General features: G+C 68.6%; 3 protein-coding genes across 3 annotated transcripts; 1 reads left to right on the plus strand and 2 right to left on the minus strand.

Moving 5' to 3' along the window:
• Positions 1 to 7,888: 7,888 nt before the first annotated feature.
• On the minus strand, positions 7,889 to 10,455 carry EMIHUDRAFT_244650 (hypothetical protein; the record flags this gene model as incomplete). The annotated part of the gene is made up of 6 exons (XM_005769315.1): positions 7,889 to 7,966; positions 8,143 to 8,319; positions 8,390 to 8,554; positions 8,791 to 8,982; positions 9,058 to 9,421; positions 10,451 to 10,455. The coding sequence occupies 6 exons, from the start codon at positions 10,453 to 10,455 to the stop codon at positions 7,889 to 7,891; spliced, it is 981 nt and encodes a 326-aa protein (XP_005769372.1).
• A 5,282-nt stretch (positions 10,456 to 15,737) lies between these two features.
• EMIHUDRAFT_419433 (hypothetical protein) lies at positions 15,738 to 18,122 on the plus strand (the record flags this gene model as incomplete). The annotated part of the gene is made up of 6 exons (XM_005769316.1): positions 15,738 to 16,274; positions 16,351 to 16,453; positions 16,526 to 16,893; positions 16,959 to 17,095; positions 17,185 to 17,328; positions 17,402 to 18,122. Coding segments are annotated over exons 1-6 (1,881 nt in total), but the record flags the coding sequence as incomplete, so codon positions are not given.
• A 1,042-nt stretch (positions 18,123 to 19,164) lies between these two features.
• Positions 19,165 to 21,691, minus strand: EMIHUDRAFT_244653 (hypothetical protein; the record flags this gene model as incomplete). The annotated part of the gene is made up of 5 exons (XM_005769317.1): positions 19,165 to 19,234; positions 19,307 to 19,638; positions 19,813 to 20,970; positions 21,155 to 21,355; positions 21,650 to 21,691. The coding sequence occupies 5 exons, from the start codon at positions 21,689 to 21,691 to the stop codon at positions 19,165 to 19,167; spliced, it is 1,803 nt and encodes a 600-aa protein (XP_005769374.1).
• Positions 21,692 to 22,402: the final 711 nt, after the last annotated feature.

Here is a 22,402-nt window from a genome sequence, read left to right on the forward strand (position 1 = left end):
CCGCGGTCCGCGCAATGCACGCCGACCCAAACCGACTCGTCTGCGCCTGCGGCGGCGGCGGCGTGAGAGCCTACCCTTCGGCGCCGCGGAGAGGCGGGGCGACGTCGAGCCGCCGCTGGGCGTCGCGCCGGCTGCGCGCGCGCCCACCGAAGCGGCGCCGCCGAGCCAGGCGCAGCAGTACGCTCAGAAGAAGCGTCTCGCGCTGGAGCGGGCGGCGGCCCTCCGAGCCGCACGAGCGGCAGGAGCAGGAGTCGGGGCGGCGGCGTCGGCGGCCGGCGGCGGCGAGGCGGCGCCGCGCGTCGGCGAGCTCGACGCGCTGCACGCGAGGGGCGACGCGAGATTCGGACGTCGTGCCCGCCGGCCCTAAGGTCATTGTCCATTGTGTGCGTTTTTGCTGTGCGTCTGCCTGGGACTGTGGTCTGTGCGCGTCTCTGTCGACGGTCTCAAAATCTGTCTAGATTCAAAAAGTCTGTCATGTAGTCGTTTTGTATTCAACACCCCTCACCTAACCGTGCATGCATGCATGGATCCCTACGCAACGAGCCCGACGCCAAGGCCGAGCTCTGCATCTGCAGCCGCCCCGTCGCCGTGCGGAGCGTCACCGACAGGCCCGCCGCTACCCTTGGCGGCACCGGGGTCCTCCGCCGCACCGCCGCCATCCGCGGTGCTCAGCCCGGCGTCGCTCAGCCGGCGGCGGAGCGCCGCGTTCTCCGAAAGCAGGCGGTCAACCTGCGCCTGCAGCGACTCGAGGTGCTCCTTCTTCCGTGCCCGTGAAGTCGCCGCCGCCCGCCGGTTCCGAGCCATCCGCTGAGCCTTTCGCGCCTCATCGTCCCCCCCGCCGCCGGCGACCTCCTCGCGCTTGCGCGAGTTGATGCTCTTGGCGGTGGGCTCCGGCGACGCGGGGAGGCTCACCACGAGCGCCCCATCCTCTCCTTCTGGCGAGGGCAGGTCCATGTCGAGGCAGCTCTGCTCAAAGTCGGCGCTGCCGAAGGCGGAGAGGTCCTCGGTGGTGGTCGAGTTGGGCGAGCCGGGGCAGGGCATCGACGGGAAGTCCGCCACCATCAGCGTCATCAGCTCGTTGATCTCAAAGGCAGGCTCGGGCTCCTTGACCATGATGGTCGATGGTCGGCTCGCAATCTACCGGTGTGGCGGCCGCTGGGGGTGAGAGGAGGCGGCGGCGAGGCGAGGGCGGGGGGGCAGAGAGGCAGGGATCCGTCGCGCGCCCAGCAGACTCGGGGAGGAGGTGGCGGCGGCTAGGAGCGCCCTATTTGGGGAATCGCGTCGCTCCACCTGGTCGTCGCGACTGTCGGCGGGCGGCGGCGGGCGAATTCCGGAAGTGCCGGGAGAGAAGTTGAGAACACTTGTGGCTAACCTCGGAATGTGACACCAGAATGGCTGTGCTGGCTCCTTCACAGCCATCTTAGGATACCCATCACTGAGCCGACAATGCTACGGGTAGCCCCAGGGTGGCGCCCACCCCCATGCCCTCGGGCACTTGCCTGCGCCCTCGCGCACTAGGGTTTGCCCCCCGAAACTGGCATGAGGCACCTTAACAAGCAAGGAGGCCTTAGGGACGATGTCGAAACGGGGTCGTCATAAGGCCATCTGAGCAACCACGCCGTCCGCCGTCGCAGCAGGGTGGCGAGCGCCGCACACAGCACTGCTCGTGCCGGTCAAGAGAGACGCGCCGGTCACAAGCACATCTAGCTAGCGCGTCCTTTGATGCTGTCTGTCGGTCCCGGGTAGCCTCGGGCGCCAAGGGCGCTCCGGCGCGACACACAGCGCGGAACGTCGACTGACGCGAAAGTTTCGCGGCAAGAGATTGCTACCACCTTAAAATGCCTTAGTTTTGTTATTTTGGTGGGGGGGGGGGGGGGGAGAAGGGTTCAGGGTGGGGTTCGGTGAGCCGGCGGCTTCATGGGCGGTCACCAGGTATGTCCGCCGACAAAACCCACTCTGAGCGTCACGATCGGCAGGAGTGACGAGGCGCACGGGGACCGCAGGGATGGCGAGGCGCGCGGCAGGGATGGCGAGGCGCGCCGCAGGGACGGCGCGGCCGGCAAACCGGCACTCTTCGACGACGAGGCGCACAGCCTGAGTCCGCCGAGCGACAAGGGCGGCTCTCCGTACCTGGGCCGACCTTTCCAGCTGGACGGGCAGGGCGCGTCCACACTGAGCGTCGCGACCAGCAGCAGGGACGCCGAGGCGCTCTTCGGCGACGACGCGCACCGCCTGAGCCCGATCAGCGAGAAGGCGCCCGACGAGGAGCCATTCGAGGGCCCGTCCCAGGTGGACGAGACGCGGGTTGGTTGCCTTCCCTTCCCCGTCCCCGCCCGCGTCTCCGTCAAGGCCGACAAGGCGCTCTTCGATGGCATCCATGAGAACGCCGCGTCGGTTCACTCGGCGCTGAACCAGCCAAAGCAGCTCGAGCAGTGCCTCCAGGGGAACAGCGCGGCCGCGAACCAGCTCGACCCAGACGGAGACCGGCGGCCCCTGCACTGGGCGGTCGCGCGCGGCAACACGAAATGCGTCGAACTGCTCTTGCACGCGGGCGCCGATCTCCGCGCCGTCGATGCAACCGGCCAGACGGCGGTGCAGCTGGCGCGGCCGCACCTGGAGGTCGTTGCTCTGCTGTCGGCTTGGGCCAGCAGACGAGGGTTGAGGAAGGCAGGGCGATAGTACGGCGCTCTCTGGCGCTCTGGCCCGTGGGCGGTGCGGCGCGGTCCCACCCGTCTGTGCTCGGTCAACGTGCACCTGCCGGATGTCTCCCCTTCTCTGTCTACGCAACCATGCCGCCACTCCTGTCTATGTCTGCATGCACATGTACATGTACATGTTGTTGTTGTAACCACCGTCACTCTTGGTCTACGAGAAACGACGCCAGCCGCCCGCGCCACCAGCGAGACCCGGGGCCACGGCACACGCAGGTGGCACAGCAGGGCGTGTCTGTGGGCTAGCTGCACACGGCCACAAGCTCACCTCTTTGCTCCAAATGACACACACACTTCGCGATCGCGTCTCACGCGTGAAGGCGTGTCACGACGTAGGGAGGGGAGGCGTCTCACTACGTAGGGGTCACGGGTCGCCGGATTAAATTCTCATGTTTCATATTGCACGAAAAACCCGCTGGACCCCCGCGCCCACGGTGTGAGTTTGAGAGGGACGGAATACCAGCGGGCTAAAAACTAGACGATGCCGGCCGCCGATCGCGCCAACCCGCTCCGCGGGCAGGTACTTGAGTTGGAGAGGAGGCTCAAGGTAACCCAGGAACTACTCAAGACAGCCGAGAGCAATCGCAGCAGCTACCTCGCCGAGAACATGCGCCTCAAGACTCACGTCAAGGAGCTCCAGCGCTCGGACCGCACTGACCCGACTGATGTTCCAGCAGAGCCCAAGGAGATGAAGACCCCGAACGACTGGACACGGGCAGCAGTAAAGACTGAGGCATTCATGGAGCAGAACTATGCCGACCGGGAGCAATGGGTTGACATCTTTCTCCGAGTTCTTCGTAGGCAAAAGACCGCCTATCTAGGCGTGGCCGACGGGCAGGACCTCACGTACTGCATCGAGAGCAGCGAAATCTTCAAGGCCGCGCTGGCAAAGATCCACGATCACCACGAGATGGAGATCCACGATCACCTCACGCAGACCGTCTTTTCCGCCGAGAAGGCAGAGCTGATCCGGCTCTTCCTTCACCAGTCGTGGAACAAGCTAGGGTGGGCGCGCTTGGTCTGGATCTGGGACAACACCCTCGTCGATTCAGAGACAGGGGAGCGGTGCCGTGCGCGCGAGTATCTGCTCCCCGACGGCAAGTCGCGGTGGGCAGTGCCCGAGATCTTCCCCATCAAGGAGATGCGCGCGTGGGAGAATGAGAAGCTGCAGACGGGCCTCGCGGAGTGCCCGCTGCGCAATGAGCAGCACCCGGACCGGAAGGGGGCGTACGTGACCGATGTCGACTGGTGCATGCACAACTGCATCTTACACACCTACCGCGCCGACTCTCGCACGCGCGGCATGGCAACTGCCGGAACGGAAGCGGACCCGCACTGGATGCTTTTGACGGGAGACGGAGCGGGGCTCACAGCAGATGACTCGGGTGTCCGTGTCGGAGTTCTTGCGGGGTCGGTGAACGGGATGAATCAGAGCGTGAATGGCGTGTGGAATTTGATTTTCTATCGAGCAAGCGAGCACGCTGAGCACTACCTCACCCTCAAGGCTCGTCTCGCCGAGGTGCGAGTGGCGCTTTGCCGGATCTACCGCGAGGGCTTTCTGCGCGACAAGAGAACCGGCGAGCCGATTCGCAACCCGGAGACGGGGGGAATCATCTACGTGAAGTTCTATTTTACGGCAGACAAGCCGTTCCTCTGCCACGCACTTGGCCGCCGCAGCTTCAACCACCACTTCTTCTCCCCATTCTGCCGCTGCACGCTCGATGAGATGTACAACACGAAGCACGACGCACTCACACACTACGAGAACATCTCTTTCGAGACGCGGTGCAGCTGGGCTCTGGTGCCGCTGTGGGAGGCACTCGGGCTTGAGGAGCCCGAGGACTGGAGCGTCATCGACGCCAGGGGGAAGGTGTGGTCGAAGAAGGAGGTGCTGGCGGAGCGAAAGAGGATCGAGCGCCTGGAGGAAGGGCCGCGCACCAAATTTCTCGAGGAATGGTCGATGAACAACCACGGGCAGGAGTTCAACCGATGCCCGCTGCTGCCGTACCACGACTTGGGTCCCGACGTGTTGCACCTAAACATCTGCCAGTGGAACTCTGCGGCGGTCGAGGCCTTCCACGAGCACCTCCTTCTCGCCGACGACAAAGAGGCAGACCCGGGCCTGCGGGCGAAGGCGAAGGAGATCCGTGACCTGGTGAACGCGCGACTACAGGAGTCGGGCACGAATCTGATGCTCAGCTTTGGCATTAAGGGGAAGGGCCACTCCGTCAACGGGCCCAAGCTAAAGAAGTTCATGCGGAACCCGACGCTGCTCGTGGATCTGATCAAGCTGATGGAGCCGCTCTACGACTTGATGGAGATCAAAACCCCGAAACGCGTCGCGATGGACGAGACCGTGGCGCGCAACCTCGGCGTACGGCTCGCGCCCGTTGCCACCGACGCACCTGCCGCCGTACCCGGCTCGGAGTTGCGGTCAGATGGCCGGGGCAGCGGTGGAGGCCGCGGCCGGGGCAGGGGTCGAAAGAGCAAGAGGGGTAGGGGCAAGGGCGGGGGCCCTATCGTGCCTCAGTACTCGAGCCTGGCGGCGCAATCTGCCGCCAGCAGCAGCCAGTCGGCGCTCACGCCGACGCAACCCACTGCGGAGGAGGAACAGGCCTGGGCGGCGAGGCCATCCTACAAGCAGCGCGTCTGCACCATGTTCTACGCGCTCGCGTGCTTCTGGCAGTTCCTCCACCAGGAGCGAGGCGACGTGGACGCGTTCCCGGACGGGCAGGCAGAGGAGCTCGCGAAAGAAGCCGCGACGATCGCGCTCGACGTCGAGAACGCGATGCTCGCCTGCATTGGGCACAAGAAGCAGCGGGGGTACGCGCACGATACGCTCTATGGCGTCTCTAAGATATTCCTGATTCTCAAGAACGCGTACCTCGGATCGACGGAGGGATTTGAGCATGCCCACCAGGAGATGAAGAAGATGTTTCGCGCGATGTGCAGCCACTCGGACAAGAACAAGTGCGACACGTTGCAGTTCCTCAATCTGCACACGCTCCGCCGCATTGCCACGATAGAGCTGCGCGACCTCGCACCGGACAATGCCTACACGCGGCGCGTGATGGGCGAGAAGAAGACGGACACGGGCGTCAAGGACACGGACGCGCCGGTCGAGGAGACCAAGGCAAACCTGGCCGAGCGCGGCGGGGAGGGGGCCGACGGCGCGCCGAACTTCATGTCGAAGGAGCTGTTCCCCACATTGCAACAGGCGTACCCCAAGAAGGTGCCGCCACGGTACAAATCGCCTACCCCCACCGGCAACAAGCGCCGTGCGGAGGAGTCGCCCGCGCAGCCCTCGCCGGACAGGCCCTCTAATGAGCCAATGAGCCCCGCATAGAGTACGTACCAGGACAAGCATAGTGCAGACAGCGGGAACCAGCGCGGGCCGCGCGCGTGTGTGTGGGTGGGGGCACACGCACTAGACTGTGCCGGTACGGACGGATTCTACTGAAACGCCACCGGCTGGTCGCACCAGCCGCTAGCGCGCAGGCTGTGCCGGACAGGCTCCGCCGCCCACGGCTGCTTGAGCGTCTTCTTTGCGTACGCAACCAGCGCGTGCGCCTCTGCCATCTCGAGGCGCAGCTCGTCCGTCGGCGCGGTGTACGGCATGATGTCGCCCGTCGCCGAGTTGATGCCCACGGTGGTGAACTCGACCGTGAACTTGTAGGAGCCGGGGGCAGGCGCGTCGGAGCCGCCTGCGCGAGCAATGCACGCGGCGTGCTCCTGCGAGAAGATGGTGAGTGTGTGCGCCCGCTGCCAGTGGTCCTCCTTGACCGCGATCTTGGCCTTTGTGCCGCTCGGAGGAGTAGAGAAGTACTGCAGCAGCGCGAGCGCATACTCGCGCAGGGAGGCCTCCTCGACCAGGACAGCAAGCCCAAACATCGGGCCGGTCCTCTCGATCACCTTGAAGGCGATCCGGTCGCGCATCCTGGTCACGACGTAGAACAAAGGATTGCGGGAGACGTTCGCGCTGCGCATGAAAGGCCCGAACAAACCGCTCGGGGATGTTGTCGAGGGGCTCCCACGTCCAACCATCGACATCGTAGTCTTCCCAAGCGGTCAGAAGCTCGATCCCCCCAGCCCTCTGCCGCCACGAGATGACCTTCTGGACGTTGTAGCTGTCTGGCAGCAAAAGCCGCTTTCGGCCCCGCCCGGACCTGCAGCGGTTTTGGTTGGATTCCGTGAGATACCGATTTTTCTGTCACTAAATAATTGGCGTAGTGCTTGCCATGAGGGTGCTGAGGGTTGGGGGGGCGGTGGTATGCGCCACATAAATCGGGAAGTACCATCCTGTGCGCCGCAAAGGCCGATCGCGCCCGACGGTGGGGCGGCTCACCGCACACACACAGTTGCGAGGCCGAGCCCGCCGGGCGCGTAGAGCCGAGTGGCCGGGGGGGAGGCGGACCAGGGAAACCGCGCGCGGCAGTGCGAGGTGGCATGTGGCGCGGTCACGGCGGGGGAGACGGCGCGGTGCTAGGGGCGCGGAGCGCACATTGTAGCGCAGAAAAGGGCCTTATCAGTGGGGTAAACGGACCAAGGCCCAGCCGCACCGTGCCGCCCCCCCGCGAGCAACATCGTGTCACCGACGACCGCGCTCTGCGTCTCCGAGGGGGGGAGGGGAGCAAGGGGGCGGGGGGATCGGGGCGGTGGGGAGGGATCTCGGTTTCGTGTGGCTAAGACTTGCCTTTCGGGGAGGGGCCTCGGTTGGAAGGCGCGCAAGCACGCCCTACGTCTTCCCCTCCTCCCCACAGAGGCAGCGAGTAGGCAGCGAGGGGAGCACTCGAGCGCCTACGCGTATGGCGATGTGAGTGGGCGGTCGGGAGCGAAACGGACCTCGCCAGCTTCACCGCTCTCGTCCGCTACCTCCTCACCGACCAGCTCGACCTCGGCGAGGGGGAGGGCGAGCAGGCGCGGCGAGCGCTCGACCTGCGGGAGCTGGCGCAAAAGTACCAGGTGCCGCGCCTCGAGCTGCGCTCTCTCTCTGCGCGCATGCGCTGCAGGAGAGCGTCGGGCCGGCGACCGCCGTGCCGCTGCTCGAGGCGGCGCACGACGGGCGACGGGCGGCTCCTCGCGCAGTGCCGCCGCTTCGTGGCCGACCACGCCGCCGAGGTGCGCGCGAGCGGCGGCGTGGAGGCTGGAGCAGCGGTGTAGGTGGGCGGCTCTACCGCCTACGGCTTTAGCCCGGTGTTTACTTTTAGCCCGGTCCGCTCCTTCTTGAACGTATAAGCGGCCCAACCGCCACGTGCCTTGTCGAGGGGGAGGCCACACTCTAAACTCTCCACATTCCACTCTTATACTACCATCGACTACTTCAGTCAGTACCACTACTCAACCACGCTCCAGCACACACGCCAGCTGGAAGATTAGAGAACCGCGGCGTATTTGCGCTTCCGTTGAGCCGCCGCCAGCCGGGTCCGATCACATTCGAGACGAGTGCGACCAGAGGCGAGCCCTTGTCGTCGGCCGCGGGGTCGCGAAGCTCCAGCATAAAGCGGCCACGGGCGACGAAGAAGCAGACTGCCACAGTGCCTCGTACGTACTTGTCCGGCCGGTGCGAGTGTAAGTCGACGACCAAATGAGGCTCGATCGACAACGATTCCTGCAGATATGGCGGCGCGGAGTCAGGATCGCTCAGACGCTGTGCGCTGCCGCTCCAGGGCCCCGCTGACGGTCGCCTCTTGCGAGAGAAGCGTCACAAAGTGTCCACCACCGTCGTACACGATCGCTGCCGCATCGCTTGCCACGGCATAGGGCATAAAGTCAACTGGCGTATCTCCATACCAGAAAGAGAAAGGCGCCGCCAAGATCGTTGCTGCGGCGTAAGTGAGCGTCGCCTATACCGACATTATGGCGTGTGTCCCGAGCACAGCAGCACCAAAGGAGAATGGCGCCGTGAAGATCGTTGATGGGAAGGCTGGCCTCGAGGAGCAGCTTGCCTGCCGCCACCCTCGCCGGCGGGTTGGCCTCACCCCCCTTCTTCTCCAGCGCGCGCAGCGCCGCCTCGAGCGTCGCCTCCGCCGCCTCGAGCGTCGCCTCCGCCGCCTGCTCCGCGGCCGCCGCCGCAGTGTACGCGGCGAAGGCCGTTTCGAAGGACGCTGAGCGGCGGGTGCTCCTTCGCCGCTTGCTCGCGCGCAGCCGCACGCCGGCGCTCCAGCTTGGAGGAGGCGCGGCTCTTGGCGCTGCCCGCCTTGCGGCCCGCGGGTGACGCCTCCGCCGCACCCGCAGAGCCGGTAGTGAAGCCGCCCGAGCAGCCGCCGCCACCCTGCGGCGTGTGGGGCTGCGAAGGCTCGTGGAGGGGAGGCCGCCACTCGCCGCCCGCCGCTCCGGCATGGCGGACCTGTGGTGCCACCGCACCCCCCCCGCTCGCCACAAAGTCTGAGCCACCGAATGGCTGCCCCGGTGGGCCGGGCATGAGCCCCAGCGCGGCGGCGGCGGAGGACGAGGATGGTGTGGTGGGAGCTCCGCGAAGCACGCGTGAGCGGTGGCGTTGCGCGCGGCGGCCTGACGAGCCGCCAAGGGCCGGCCCCTCCGCTCCCAACGTGAAGAGCATATTGTCTGCCGATCCGGCGCTGGCGGACCGCGCCGCGCCGTCCGGGCCGTAAGAGCCGAGCCTGGTCTGGGCCCGCTCCAGCCAGCCGTAGAGGCGGGGGCAGCAGCGCTTGCAGGCGAGAGCCAGGTCCACCGCCCCGTACCAGCGCATCCTTGCAGGCCGGCGGCGGAGGTAATAGCGGGAGCGGTGTCTGCACGGCGTCTCCACACGAGGCGTCAGGAAGAGATGTGTCCCTGGTGTTTATGTGAACGGAGGGACACGCGTGATTCGGAGGGTGCGCGCCAGTCCCGTTCCAGGTGTCGTATTTGGAGCCTTGGTAAAATTGTTTGGGAAATTCTTTCTCACACGACACTGGGCACGGGCTCGACTTTCGCTCTCACCTGGCAACCCTGTCTGCACGTCTCGCGCGCGCGTGAACAGGGCTCCAGGCCCCAAATGACGTGTGAGTGTTAGAGTTGTTTGGTATTTCTAAAAATCTCTCTCTCTCGGGCTCGATGAGGTGACTTGGACCACCAAGAATTGGCTGGGGCTGCAGTTGAAGGCTTGAAGCAGCGTATCTCGGTCGTTCTTCACACGGCAATCGCAGAGCAGATGGTCAATGAATGGGGTTTGTGGAGCGTCCAGGGATGTCCAGAAGGTCCAGAAGGTGTCCAGAAGATGTCCAGAAGGTGTCCAGAAGATGTCCAGAAGGTGTCCAGAAGGTTGGAAAAGAATGTGGGAACGTCTAGAGGGTCCTCTGCATCGAAGGCCTTGCCGGCGAAAGGCGTTGAGGCGGAGACGAGGCGCGCGGCTTCGCGGTTGTTGACGGCGAAGGCGTTGAGGCGGAGACGAGGCGCGCGGCTTCGCGGTTGTTGACGGCGCTGTCTCCGAGGGACGGGTAGTTCTTGACGTGTACATCCCGCGCCTTGACGAGCTCCTTCCTGGTGCGCGAACCAGTCCTTGTGATTCTTGATGGCAGCGAGCGCCCGCGGCCGCGGGTACGTGGATTTGCAAGTGCCATTGAGAATCGCGTCGGTAGCTGGAAGGGACTCGGGCTCGGGGAGCGGGACGCTCTTGGGGTAGAACTCAGTCAAGTTGTTCCCAATCAGCCAAAACTGTTTGTTTCGACCGGGGTGCAATCCGTGAATGTTTCCAGCTCAGGCACGCAGAAAGTGAAGGCTACAGCATCCTCGCAGCTTACGTCATGAGGTACGAACAGTATGCTAAGAGAGAGAGACCCCCGAGACGGCAAAGGAGCCCGAACCCAGGTCGAAAAGCGCCGATATGGTGGCCTCACCATCCCCCGACGATGTGGCTCCATCGCCGGCAGCGCCGGCTCCTCCTCCGCCGGAGACACCGCCGGTCCAGCCAACGGCCGTCCGGATGGTCGACCACCTCTTGCAGTCGGCCAACGGTGGCGGCGGCGTCCGCTTGCTCCGCCGCTCCGCCGTGCACCAGGCCATCTCGCTCATCGGCTACCTGGAGGTGCCTGATGCCAAGGCGGACGCGCTGCGCCGGCTGCGCGACCTGCTTCGTCGCTCCGTCTTCAACTTGTGGACGTGCACCGTCGGCGGGCTGCGCACGACGTCGGTCCTGCTCGGCTGGCTCACGCCACCGCCCGGCAGTGCCGAGGTGCTCGACGAGGTGCTCGCGCTGCTGGCGACGCTCGGCTCCCACGCCGCCACCTCGGACGAGGTCTGCACCCTCCTCGGCCTCGCGCGCCAGTCGATCGAGCGAGGCGGCGCGGCGGCGCTGCCCCGGCCTCAGCAGCTCCTCGACTTGCTGGTGGCGTGGTGCGGCGGCGGCGGCGGCGAGGGCGAGGGTGGCGGCGCGGGCGGCGGCGGCGGCGGCGGCGGCGAGGGCGGCGGCGGCGGCGGCGGCGGCGGCGGCGGCGGCGGCGGCGGCGGCGGGCGCGGCGGCGGCGGCGGCGGCGGCGGCGGCGAGGCAGCCCCGCCCGTCGCGCCTCGCCAAGTCTTTGACCTGGACGGGTGGGGGTCCGGGCTCGCTCTGCCAGCCGAGCTGACCGCCTCCCTCCTTGCGCAAGACTTTGCCTTTGGCTGCTGGCTGCGCGTCGAGGTGGGCGCTGCGGATGACTGCGTGCTCTTTGCGCTGCACCGCGGTGCGCGCCCGCCGGCCGGCGAGGCGGCGCCGCCGCCGCCGACGACGCCCGAGGGGATGACGGTGAAGCTGCGCGTGGCGCGGCAGCAGCTGCTCATCATCCTGCACGGCGGAGAGCAGGGCAAGCTGCGCCGTTCGCTGCCGCAGCAGGCCAACCTCGCCGTCTCCGTGCAGCCCGGCCGATGGCACCTCCTCCTCGTCTCCTTCCGGCGGAGGCCGATGCTGCGCGGCGGCGGTGCGGAGGCGTTCGCAGTGCTGGATGGGCGGCGGACGCCGCCCGTCGCGTGCGCCTTCCCCGCCCTCCCGCCCGCCGCCGCCGCCGCCGCCGCCGCCGCCGCCGCGCCGTTTCGCTTGCGCGTCGGCTCTCCGGAGCCGCTCGGCGCTCCCGAGGACGGCGCGTCCTCCCTTCCGTCCGGCGTGGCGGCGGGCTTCACTGGGCAGGTTGGCCCCGTCTTCTGCCTGCAGGGGTCGCCCACTGACGCCGAGGCCGCCGCGATGTGGCGCGCGGGTCCGAGCTGCGCCCTGCCCGCCGCCGCGCTCGCCGCCGCCGCCGCTGGCTCCCGCGTGCTGAGCACCTCGCTGGCGTCGACGCGGCCTTGCCGCCTCGCCGCCTTCTACCCCCCCGCCGCGGCGAGCCAGGGCGCGTGCGGCGACGTCGGGCCGGCGAGGTGTCGGCCGTTGGCTCTGGGCGGCGGCGTCACGTTGCTGCGCCCGCGCCTGATCGGGACCGCCCTCGGAGGGCCGCTCCCCATCCTTCCGCTCCTGCACTTGCTGCGCGCCGGCGGGGGAGCACCCTCCCCCGTCCCGTGCACTCGCTCGCTGTCCGCGTCCGCCGCCGCCGCGCAGAAGCACTTGCAGAGGAGCCGGAGCCGAGACAAGGGCGCGGAGGCGTGGTCGGCAGCAGGCGCCGACGCGATCGCGGCGCGCGTGATCGCCGCGCTCACGGCGGCCCTGTCTGGCGGAGAGCTGATGGCGGTGGAGCTGGAGCAGAGCGGCGGCGTGCCTATGCTCGCGCACCTGCTGCGCGAGGCGTCGCCGCGCATCTTGACGGAGGAGACGCTCGACGCGCTCGCGGCACTCGAGCGGGCGCTGGCGCCGCACGAGGCGCTGTCCGACGCGCTGCTCCTGCACCTCCTTCTCGACATGAGGCTGTGGCGTCGCGCGGCCCCGCGCGTGCTGCCCCTTGTGATGCGGCTGCTGCGCACCTCCGCAGGGGCGGCGCCCCGCCAGTGGGTACGCACCGGCGCGGTGGGCGTGCTGGTCGAGAACCTCCTCGAGGCGAGGGCCGCCCCCTCGCTGTGCCAGCTGGCCGACCCCGCACCGCCCGAAGACGACGAGTCGGCCTGGCAGCGCCGCGCCTGGGCCCTCGCGATGGACGTGCTTGCGGCGGCGGCGGAGACGGCCGTTGGCCTGCCGCGCGCGGCGTTGGGGTACGTGGTGCATGCCGTGGTGTCGAGCGGGGACGCCGTGCCCCGCGCGGCGCTGCTGCGCATGCTGCTCGCCCTCTCCTTCTCGCCCGACCTCCGCACGATCAGCGCTTTGCTCGCGGGACCGGTGCCCGACCTGCCCCGCCGCGCCGCCCTCGACTTGGGCCTCGTCAGCGGGGGAGGAGGAGGAGGAGGAGGAGGCGACGAAGGCGGCGGCGGCGGCGGTCCAAGCTGGAGCCTGCTGAGCTGCCTGCTGCCGCTGCTGCCGAGCGCGCCGGCGGAGCAGGAGCCGGAGGTGACGCAGCTCCTGGTGCGACTCATCTCGCGCGTGCTCGCGCTCGCGCGCTCCGCCCCGGACCCCGAGGCGCGGGCGGCGGCCGCGGCGTGGGCCGCAGAGACGTGGGAGGCGGGGGGCTGGGCGTGGCTCAGTGAGCGCGTGGCGACAGCGTGCCCCGACGAGGCGCTGCTTGACGCCCTCACGCAGCTCGTCCTCGGCTCGAGCGCGCCGGGTTGGGCAGACGGACGCGTCGCGCCGGCCGCGGCTGCCGAGGCGGGCGCGGGCGCGCCACCGCTCGTGGCTCGCGTCGACGATCACATCAGCCTCGCTGACGACGCGGCGGGCCGCTTCGCGCACCCCGAGGCGCTCCCGCCGCTGCTCGGGCTGGGCGTCGGCTCGTCGGCTGTGCTGCAGGCGACCCTGCTGCAGTCGCTCTTTCCTAGACCTTTCCTGGACCTTTCCTGGACCCTTCCTGCAGGCGACCCTGCTGCAGTCGCTCTCGCTCTGGCTCCGCCGGTCGGAGGACGGCGACAACCAGCGCGCGCTCGCGGCGCAGCTGGGGTGGGAGCAGCCCGTCTGCGCCATCCTCAACCAGACGCGCGCCGCCACGTCGCCGGACGGCCGCGCGTGCCACGCTCTCTGCTCGCAGCTGCTGGTCGATTTTGTGCTCTGCTCGCTGCGCCGGCCGGGAGGCTGGCCCGACACGATGCGCACCCTCACCACGCTCGAGCTCTACACCGCCGAGCCGAGCGCCTCCAAGCGGCAGCTCCTCGCCACCGTCCTCGAGACCCTCCGCCCCGCGCTGCCCGCCAGCCTCGCCGCGCTGGTCGCGGCCCCGCTCGAGGGGGGCGCGCGCGAGGGGCCGCGGGTCGACCCGCTCTGGAGCAACCTTGTGCGGCTAGCCTCCCTCGTGCACGCCACCGTCCTCGAGGCGGGCGCCGCCGCGCAGGCGGGAGGCCGCGCGCGCGCCGGCTCCGGCGCGGCGGGCGGCGGGCACGGCCGGCTGGGCGCTGCGGCCGCCACCGGGTCGGCGCTGCTGCACCGGCTCGGCGGGGCGATGGCTCAAGGACTGAGTGCGGTCAAACCGTCACCCTCGCAGCCGGCCGTCAAGCGCGACGCGTCCGCAGAGTCGCCATCGGGTCCTTGGCGCCGCCTCCAGACCAACGCGGAGCTGTCGGCGGCGGTGAGCGGCGCGCCGAAGGCTCGCCTCTCCCCGCCGCCGCGTGCCGCCGCCGACGTCGAGGCGAGGCGGAGTCCTAGACCTTTCCTAGACCGTTCCTGGACCTTTCGTGGACCCTTCCTGTAGGCGAGCTCCGAGGCGGGGTCCGAGGTTAGCTGCAGCGAGGTTAGCTTCAGCGAGGCCGCCGGCGGGGTGAGAGGCGCCGCCGGCACCGGTGCTGCGTCGCCGTCGCCGTCCGCCGCAGTGTCGCCGCCGGCCACTGCTGCGGCGGCGCTCGACTCCACTCTCTCCCGCGACAGCGACGGGCGGTGGGCCGACGCGGGCCTGGCTCTGGCGCTGCTGCGCTGGCTCGACGCGCTGGTCGTGCACGCGATGGTCGAGCCGGCGGCCACTGTGTTGGTTCACTCGACCGCCGCCGAGCTGGCGCCACACGCCGGGGCGGACAGCGGCGGGAGTGGCGGCGGCGAGGGGGGCGGCGCCACGTTTTGCGAGGTTGCGCTGGCGATGCAGCTGCTGCTGCTCCAGGAGGGGGGCGGCGCCCAGCCGGCGGACGGGGGTGCCGCAGATGGGGGAGCGGGGCCGCTCGAGCCCGCACGCCAGCTCGACGAGCTGCTAACTCGCGCGGCTGTCTGGTGCGAGAGGCCCTTTCTCGAGCCGTCTCCTCAGCAGCAGCCGTCGCGGGGCACGCCCACTCTCTCCTCACGCGGCGGCTCTCTCCTCTCCGGCCGCGACCCCTCGACGCGCGTCGGTAGCTTCGAGTCGACCGGGAGCGGGCAGGACTCCGCGGCGGAGGCGGCGGGGACGTGGCAGCTGCGGCAGCTCGGCCGCGCGATCGGCCGGCTCCTCCACGCCCTCTGGCCTCCCGCCGGCATGCCGCCGCCGCCCGCGGCGGTGACGTCTGCCGCGGGGCCCGCGCTGCAGGCGCTGCTGGGCGCGGCGTGTCGGCTGATGGGTATCGGCCGGCCGCCGCCGACGCTGCGCGCCGGCGTGGCAGCCGAGACCTTTCTCGAGGCCAAGGAGTCGTGGCTGTGGCTGCTCGCCCAGGAGCCGCTCGCCGAGGCGCTCGAGGGGCTGTCGCTCGGCCGCTCGGCCGCACTCGAGGCGGCACTCGCGCGCCAGTCGCGGCAGGACGCCCTCGTCACGGCCACCGAGGCGCGGCAGCGCGACGTGCGCCGGCAGGTGGAGAGGCTAGACCTTTCCTGGACCTTTCCTATTTCCTGGACCTCTCCCAGACCTTTCCCAGACTTTCCTAGACCTTTCCTAGACCTCTCCCAGACCTTTCCTAGACCTTTCCTGGACCTTTCCTGGACCTTTCCTAGACCTTTCCTAGACCTCTCCCAGACCTTTCCTAGACCTCTCCTAGCGCCGGCAGGTGGAGAGTCTCGCCGGCGAGGCGTCGGCGTCGAGCCGCGCACTCTCTTCCGAGATGAGTACCCGCGCCGCGATCTCGCGCGCGTCGCGCGCCCGCCGGCGCAAGGCGGCCGCCGCGGCGTGGGCGCGCACATGGGGCGAGCTCCGGCTCTCGAGCTCTGTCTGGAGCGCGGACGGCGACGGCGAGGCGCCCCCAGCGCACCTCCTCCGCGTGTGCGACCAGACCGACAGCCGCTCGCGGCGCATGCTCCTGCTGCCCGGCGAGCCCGCTCCGGACACACCGCCAGACTCGCCGCGCCGCGCGGACGCGGGGGACGGGGGCGGCGCCGGCGGCGCGACGAGCGGGGCTAGCCGATGGAGCGCGCTGCAGGCGTCCGCGACGTCGGCTGAGGTTGCGGCGACCGCGGCCGGCGGCGGCGGCGGCGCGGCGGCCGACGGCGGCGGCGCAGCGGCGACCCCGTACCTGCGCATCCTCGGCGCCGTGCGCGCGTTCAAGTCGATGGGCTCGAGCGTCGTGAGCAGCGTGAGCGGAGAGAGTCCGGCGGTGGCGGCGGCCGAGGAGGAGGAGGAGGAGGGCGAGGAGGAGGGCGAGGCGGCGGCCGAGGCGGAGGCGGTGGCGCTCGAGGGCGATTCGCAAGTCTTCTCGCTCGAGGCGGCCCTCCGGCCCCGGCCGCGCGCACACCCACGGTTGCGCTCAGAGCCTGAACTGGGCTGGCGCAACCCTCTAGGCGGACCTCGTGCGGCCACACGGGCTGCTTCCCGGCCGCCTCTACCTCTCCGACTCGAAGCTGCGCTTCATCAGCTCGGGCGAGGCGCCGAGCCGCGTCGCCGGCGCGGCCGGCAGCCCGGCGCGTGCAGCGCGCTGAGAAGGGAGTCCCTTCACAGCCGCCTCACCGTGAACAGGCGCCCCGGCGTGCAGCGAGCAGGTGGCGCGCGATGCAGCCCTGTCGTGGCCGCTCTCGTCGGTGGCGCAGATGCAGCGGCGGCGCTACCTAATGGTGCACACGGCGCTGGAGCTCCTCGACGACGACGGCGACTCGATCCTGCTCAACTTCCGGACGAAGCGCTCGCGCACGCAGGTGCGCTCGTGGATCAAGCGCAAGTGCTCGCTCACGTACCGCGACCGCGACCGGTCGGCGCGGACCGCGTTTGGCAAGATGCTCTCCGAGCTGCAGGAGGCGTGGCAGCGGCGCGAGCTCTCCAACTTCGACTACCTCATGAAGCTCAACGAGATGGCGGGCCGCTCGTACAACGACCTCAACCAGTACCCGGTCCTGCCGTGGGTGCTCTCCGACTTTCCTAGACCTTTCCTAGACCTTTCCTGGACCTTTCCTAGGTCCTGCCGTGGGTGCTCTCCGACTACGCCTCGCCCACGCTCAACCTGGCCGACCCGGCCGTCTTCCGCGACCTCTCCAAGCCGATGGGGGCGCAGGACCCGGCGCAGGCCGATCTGGTCCGCCAGACCTACGAGCTGTTTGACGACCCGGACATCCCCCGCTTCCACTACGGCTCGCACTACTCGACGACGGGCACCTTCTAGGAACCTTCTAGGAACCTTCTAGGAACCTTCTAGGCTCTCACTACTCGACGATGGGGTTCGTGCTCTACTACCTGCTCCGCCTCGAGCCCTTCACCTCGCACCACAAGGCGCTGCAGTCGGGCCGCTTTGACCACGCGGACCGGCTCTTCCACTCGCTCGGCCAGACGTGCCGCTCCTGCACGCACGCGTCCACCGACCTTTCCCAGACCTTTCCTAGACCTTTCCTGGACCTTTCCTAGGTACCACTCCTGCACGCACTCGTCCTCCGACGTCAAGGAGCTCGTCCCCGAGCTCTTCTGCCTCCCCGACGTGCTGCTCAACCGCAACGGCCTCTCGCTCGGCACGCGGCAGGACGGACAAGCCGTCGACGACGTGCGGCTGCCGCCGTGGGCTTCGGACGCCGTCGACTTCGTCGCAAAGCACCGCGCGGCCCTCGAGTGCGACCACGTGTCCGAGCGGCTGCACCAGTGGGTCGACCTCATCTTTGGCGCCAAGCAGCGCGGCCCGGCGGCGGCCGGCGCGCTCAACGTCTTCTTCTACCTGACCTACGAGGGGACGGTCGACCTGTCGGGCCTTTCGTCCGCCGAGGGGCGGCGCGCGCTGCAGGCGCAGATCAAAAACTTTGGGCAGACGCCGCCGCAGCTCTTCACATCGCCGCACCCGAGACGGCGGCCCGCCCCGCCGCCGCCGCCGCTCGGCGCGTGGCCGATCTGCGACCCGACCCCCGTGCGTCCCGTCGGGGCGCTGCGCGTGCCTTCGGTGCCGGCGGCGCTGCACAGCGGCGGCGACGACTCCTTCCTTCTGCTCGACATGGAGCGGCAGCTCACGCTCTACCGCGGACCGGTCGGCGAGGGCGCGCGTGCGAGCGCCATCGGCGACGTCGCCGCCCTGCCCGCGTTTGCGCCGGGCGTGACCATCGCTCGCGCCGTCTGCCTCGCCGCCACTGACGGCCAACCGTCCAAGGCGTGGCTCGCCTCGGGGGGGCACTGGGACGGCTCGCTCTGCCTGAGCACCGCGCACGGGGGCGGAGGGCTGCGCCTCCGACTCGCCGTCCACTCGGAGACCGTCACGTGCGTCGCGCTCAGCCGCTGCGCCCGCTACGTCCTCTCGGGCTCGCTCGACGCCACGGCGCTGCTGTGGGACTTTGGCAGGGCCGGGCTCGCGGGGCTCGCCGCGCCCGGCGCCGAGGCCTCGCCCCGACCGTCGCACGTGCTGCGAGGCCACGGCGGCGACGTGCTCTGCGTCGCCGTCTCGTCCGTCCTCCGGGTCTGCGCCGTCGCGTCGCGCGACGGGCACGCGTGCCTCTACCTGCTACGCGACGGGCGGCGCGTGCGGACCTTCACCTCGCCCGACGCGACGCCGATCGACGCGGTGCTCCTCTCGGACGCCGGGTACGTGCTGCTCAGCAGCTCGGCGGCCACCGCGCTGCACCTCTTCGCCCTCAACGGGCAGCGCGTCTGGTCGGCCCGGCTCGACGGCGGCGTCTCGTGCCTCTCCCTCTCGCCGTGCCACAACGCCTTGCTGCTCGGGCTCGACACGGGCGACGTGCTGGCGTGGGCGCTCTTTGACCGCACGCCGCTCATCACCTACGAAGCCTGCCCCGGGCCCGTCGTCTGCCTCGCCGTCTCCGAGGCCCACCTGCTGGTGGCGACGAGCACCCGCCACGTGCTCAAGTACCCGCCGCCGCCGCAGGCGGGACTGCTCACCCCGGGGCTGGTCGTCGCGAGGCCGCCGCGGTGAGGGGTGAGCGGCGGCTGCTGCTAAGTACGTTATGTGATCTCGAGCTGTACCGTACTGTGCGACACCTGCTGTGGGCGGGGTTGGCCGTCTACGTACGTGTTTATTTTCGGCAACTCCGAGCGCGGGCCTACAACAAGCGCCAACTCCTCTTTATGCTTAAATTTTTCGCGCACGCCGCGGGCGCGGCTGGGTGGCCCTTTTGAGGCCAGACTGCACCAGAGACCAGTCTCCAGACTCCACAGAGACCTGCACTTGTGCACAGCTAGCTGCCGTCGGCATAAACACGCGCGTCGGCACTCCCACTGCTCTCTGCTGACTCATTCCCCGCCACACTGTGCCTCGAGTCACACTCCCTGGCAGGTCGCCCTCACTCCTCTGTCCTCTCTTGTCTCTATAGATCTCACCTCATTGACTCTCGCATCCCGAGGCTCGCGTCGCTCCCCCGCAGCGGCGACACCGCGCGGGGCATGGGCTCGCCGCACGTGTGCGACACCCGCGGCTCCGGCAGACTCACCCGCAGCTCACCCGAGCTGCCCGCCTCGCTCGTGACGCCTCGCCCGTCGCTGCCCTTCCACGCGGCAAAGCGCCCGCGGAAGAGGTCGTGCTTGACCGCAGAACCCGACGAATCGTACACCTTGTGCCCTCCCGCAACCCTAGCGGCGCCCGTCTCGGACGGCGGCACGCGCTGCTCGCCACCCGAGAGCGCCGCCTTGATTAGCTCGTCAATCGCGTCACCCTGGGCCTCGCGGCGGGGCTCTCTCCGGGGCGCGGCGCTCGCCGGCCTTCGCTTGACCGCAGAGCGGCTGCGGGCCGGCCGCCGCTCCGGCGGCGCGACGGCGGGGGCGGCGGTGGGCCACAGCCGCGGCGGTGGTTCCGGTGCTGGCGCCGGCGGCTCGGCGGGGGCTGGCACCGAGTAGCTGCGCGTCGAGAGCAGCTCCGTCTGGACGCGTTGCGGCTCCGGCGCGCGCACCCTCTCGGTGCGCGGCGTGGTCTGGTACGTCTCGCGCGGCACGGTGTACGAGCGGAAGCCTGGCTGCGGCGTTGTGTTGCTAAAGGACTGCGAGCTCGACGGGATGGAGACGGTCCTCGAGTGGTCGACGTGCACGATGTCGGGGGTCAGGTACCGTGGCACCTCCACCTCCTTGACCACCTCGCGGTCCGTCCATTTGACCACCTCGACGGGCACCTCCTGGATCTTGACCACCTCGACCGGCACCTCGCGCACCACGTCGCGCGGCACCTCCTTGATCACCTGGTCGACGGGCACCTCCTTGATCACCTCCTGGATGATGACCTTGTCGACGGGCACCTGCTTCTCCACCACCACCTCGCGGATCACCTCGATCGGCACCTCCTTGATAACCTCCTTGACGATCTCGATCGGCTTCTCGACGATGACCTCGACAATTCGGTCGACAAACACCTCCTTCGGCACCTCGACGGGCACCTCCTTGACGACCTCGGTGACGACCTCCTGCACGACTGGCACCTCCTTCTCCCGGATCACCTCCACCACCACCTCGCGGATCGTCTCGTACGGCACCTCCACCAGCTTCTCCACCTCCCTGACCACCTCCACCTCCTTGATCACCTCGTACGGCACGCCGCGGAACACCTCCTTGACAATCTCGACGGGCTTCTCGACGATGACCTCGACAACCTTCTCGACGATGCGCTCCACCTCCTTTTCGATCACCACCTCTTTCACCACCTCCACCTCTTTGATCACCTCCTTCTCAACCACCTGCGTCACCGGCTTCTCAACGACGCGCACCTGCTCCAGCACCACCTCCTTGACAATCGGCACCTCGACCACCTTGACCACTTCGACCACCTTGGGCACCTCTTTGATGACGTCCACAAACACCTCCTTTATGACATCGCGGTACACAATCTTCTCCACCTCCTTGATCACCTCGATGGGCACCTCTCTGATCACCTCCACCGGCACCGAAACCATCTTTGGTACCTCGCGCACCACCTCCTTGATCACCTCCTCCTTGACCTGCACCGTCTGGATCTGCCCGAGCGGCGCGTCATGCTCCTCAGGCCGGCCCTTGAGCACCATCTGCGGCGGTGGGAGGGATGGCCCCTCATAGTCTCGCCCTCACGGCCAAGGGAGCGTGTGCTGTCGAGCTGAGGACAGCACGGTGAAGGCAGAGGGTGGGATGGCGGCGGCGCGCCGTCGTCCCGCCGTGCTGCGATCCTGCAGGGCCCCCACCCGACACCCACGCCCCGGCAGCGGCCGGTACCGCAGCCGTTCCCGCGGGGGTGGCGCCAAATGAGGCGTCGCCAAAGGCAGCGGAGGTTTGGCCGGCTGCTTTGACTGGCGAAGCGGGTCCCGACGAGTCTGACGGCGCAGCCGCCGCCTTGGACATCTCTGCATCCTCTCGCCTAGACCGCTCGCGCTGCAGCAGCGAGTTTTGCACCGCCTGCTCCTCCTCCGTTAGCTCCTGCGGGCAGAGCACGCGTCGTGCTCGGGGACAGGCTGCCGGCAGGCTCCTTGCCGGGGTGGAGCTGCGCTGCACTGCGACGGGGGCTGGTGCGGGTGGCGAGCGGGGCGAAGCTCACCATAGTCTGTAACGGCTGAGAGTATACAGTTGTTCCTCATTTGGGGACGCGCGTAGAAAAAAGTAAATTCTCACCGCTCCGTCACAGGTAACAAGCTCTGCTCTTGACGTATGCTAGGTCTCCAGGAGGGTTCAGGAATGACTCATTCGAACACGTAAGTTTCGACCCCCCTGCACCAATGCTGTGTCCGCGGTATTTGCGGCAAAGAGCAAAACCATCCATGTTCTCGCCATCGCCTCCACCGCCGACGCCACCGCGGTCTCCTCTTCCACTGCCGCCTTTTCCGGAACCGGGGATCCGCCGCCTATCCCGCCCTTCATGCCCGACGAGGCTCCACTGCCGCCGCAACCTTTGCCACCGCTGCTGCCGCTGGCCACTGTTAGAGGGCCCACAGCGTCCTAATCTAAAATCTGAGGATTGAGGATTCAGCCTTCGCTTTAGTGAGGCCAAAGTGAGTTTATGGATGGGTGAGAACGATGCGCGACACGAGGAGGCACACGCACCGACTCGTCGGCGACTCTGCTGCACGCCGTTTCAGAATTTTTCTCAGCGTGAGCGAGACGTGGAAGAGTGCCACCGTCGGGTAGGACGGGTCGGCCCGGCGCATCGGAGTAGCCGTCGTGGTCGCGGCGAGCAGCGCCGGCCACTCCGGCGCCGCGTCGGCAACGTGGGAGCATGTCCACCGCCACTTCGCGGTCGCAGCGCTGTTTGTCGCCCAAAACGCCGCCTATCCCTCTGGCGGGCCAAAGATCGCCTCGCATGTCGATTTTGACTCGACGGGGGCATGGAGGCATCACGTCTCCATGCCCCCGTCAAGTCGGAGCCAGTCTGCGGCGACCACAGCGCTCACCGCAGGGATAGGCGAGCTTTTCAGAGTCAAGCGATTGCGCGAAATCCCACACTGGTGGATTTTGGGGCGCTGTGGCCCC

This window comes from Emiliania huxleyi, assembly GCF_000372725.1.
Source record: "Emiliania huxleyi CCMP1516 unplaced genomic scaffold EMIHUscaffold_428, whole genome shotgun sequence".
NCBI lineage: Eukaryota > Haptophyta > Isochrysidales > Noelaerhabdaceae > Emiliania > Emiliania huxleyi.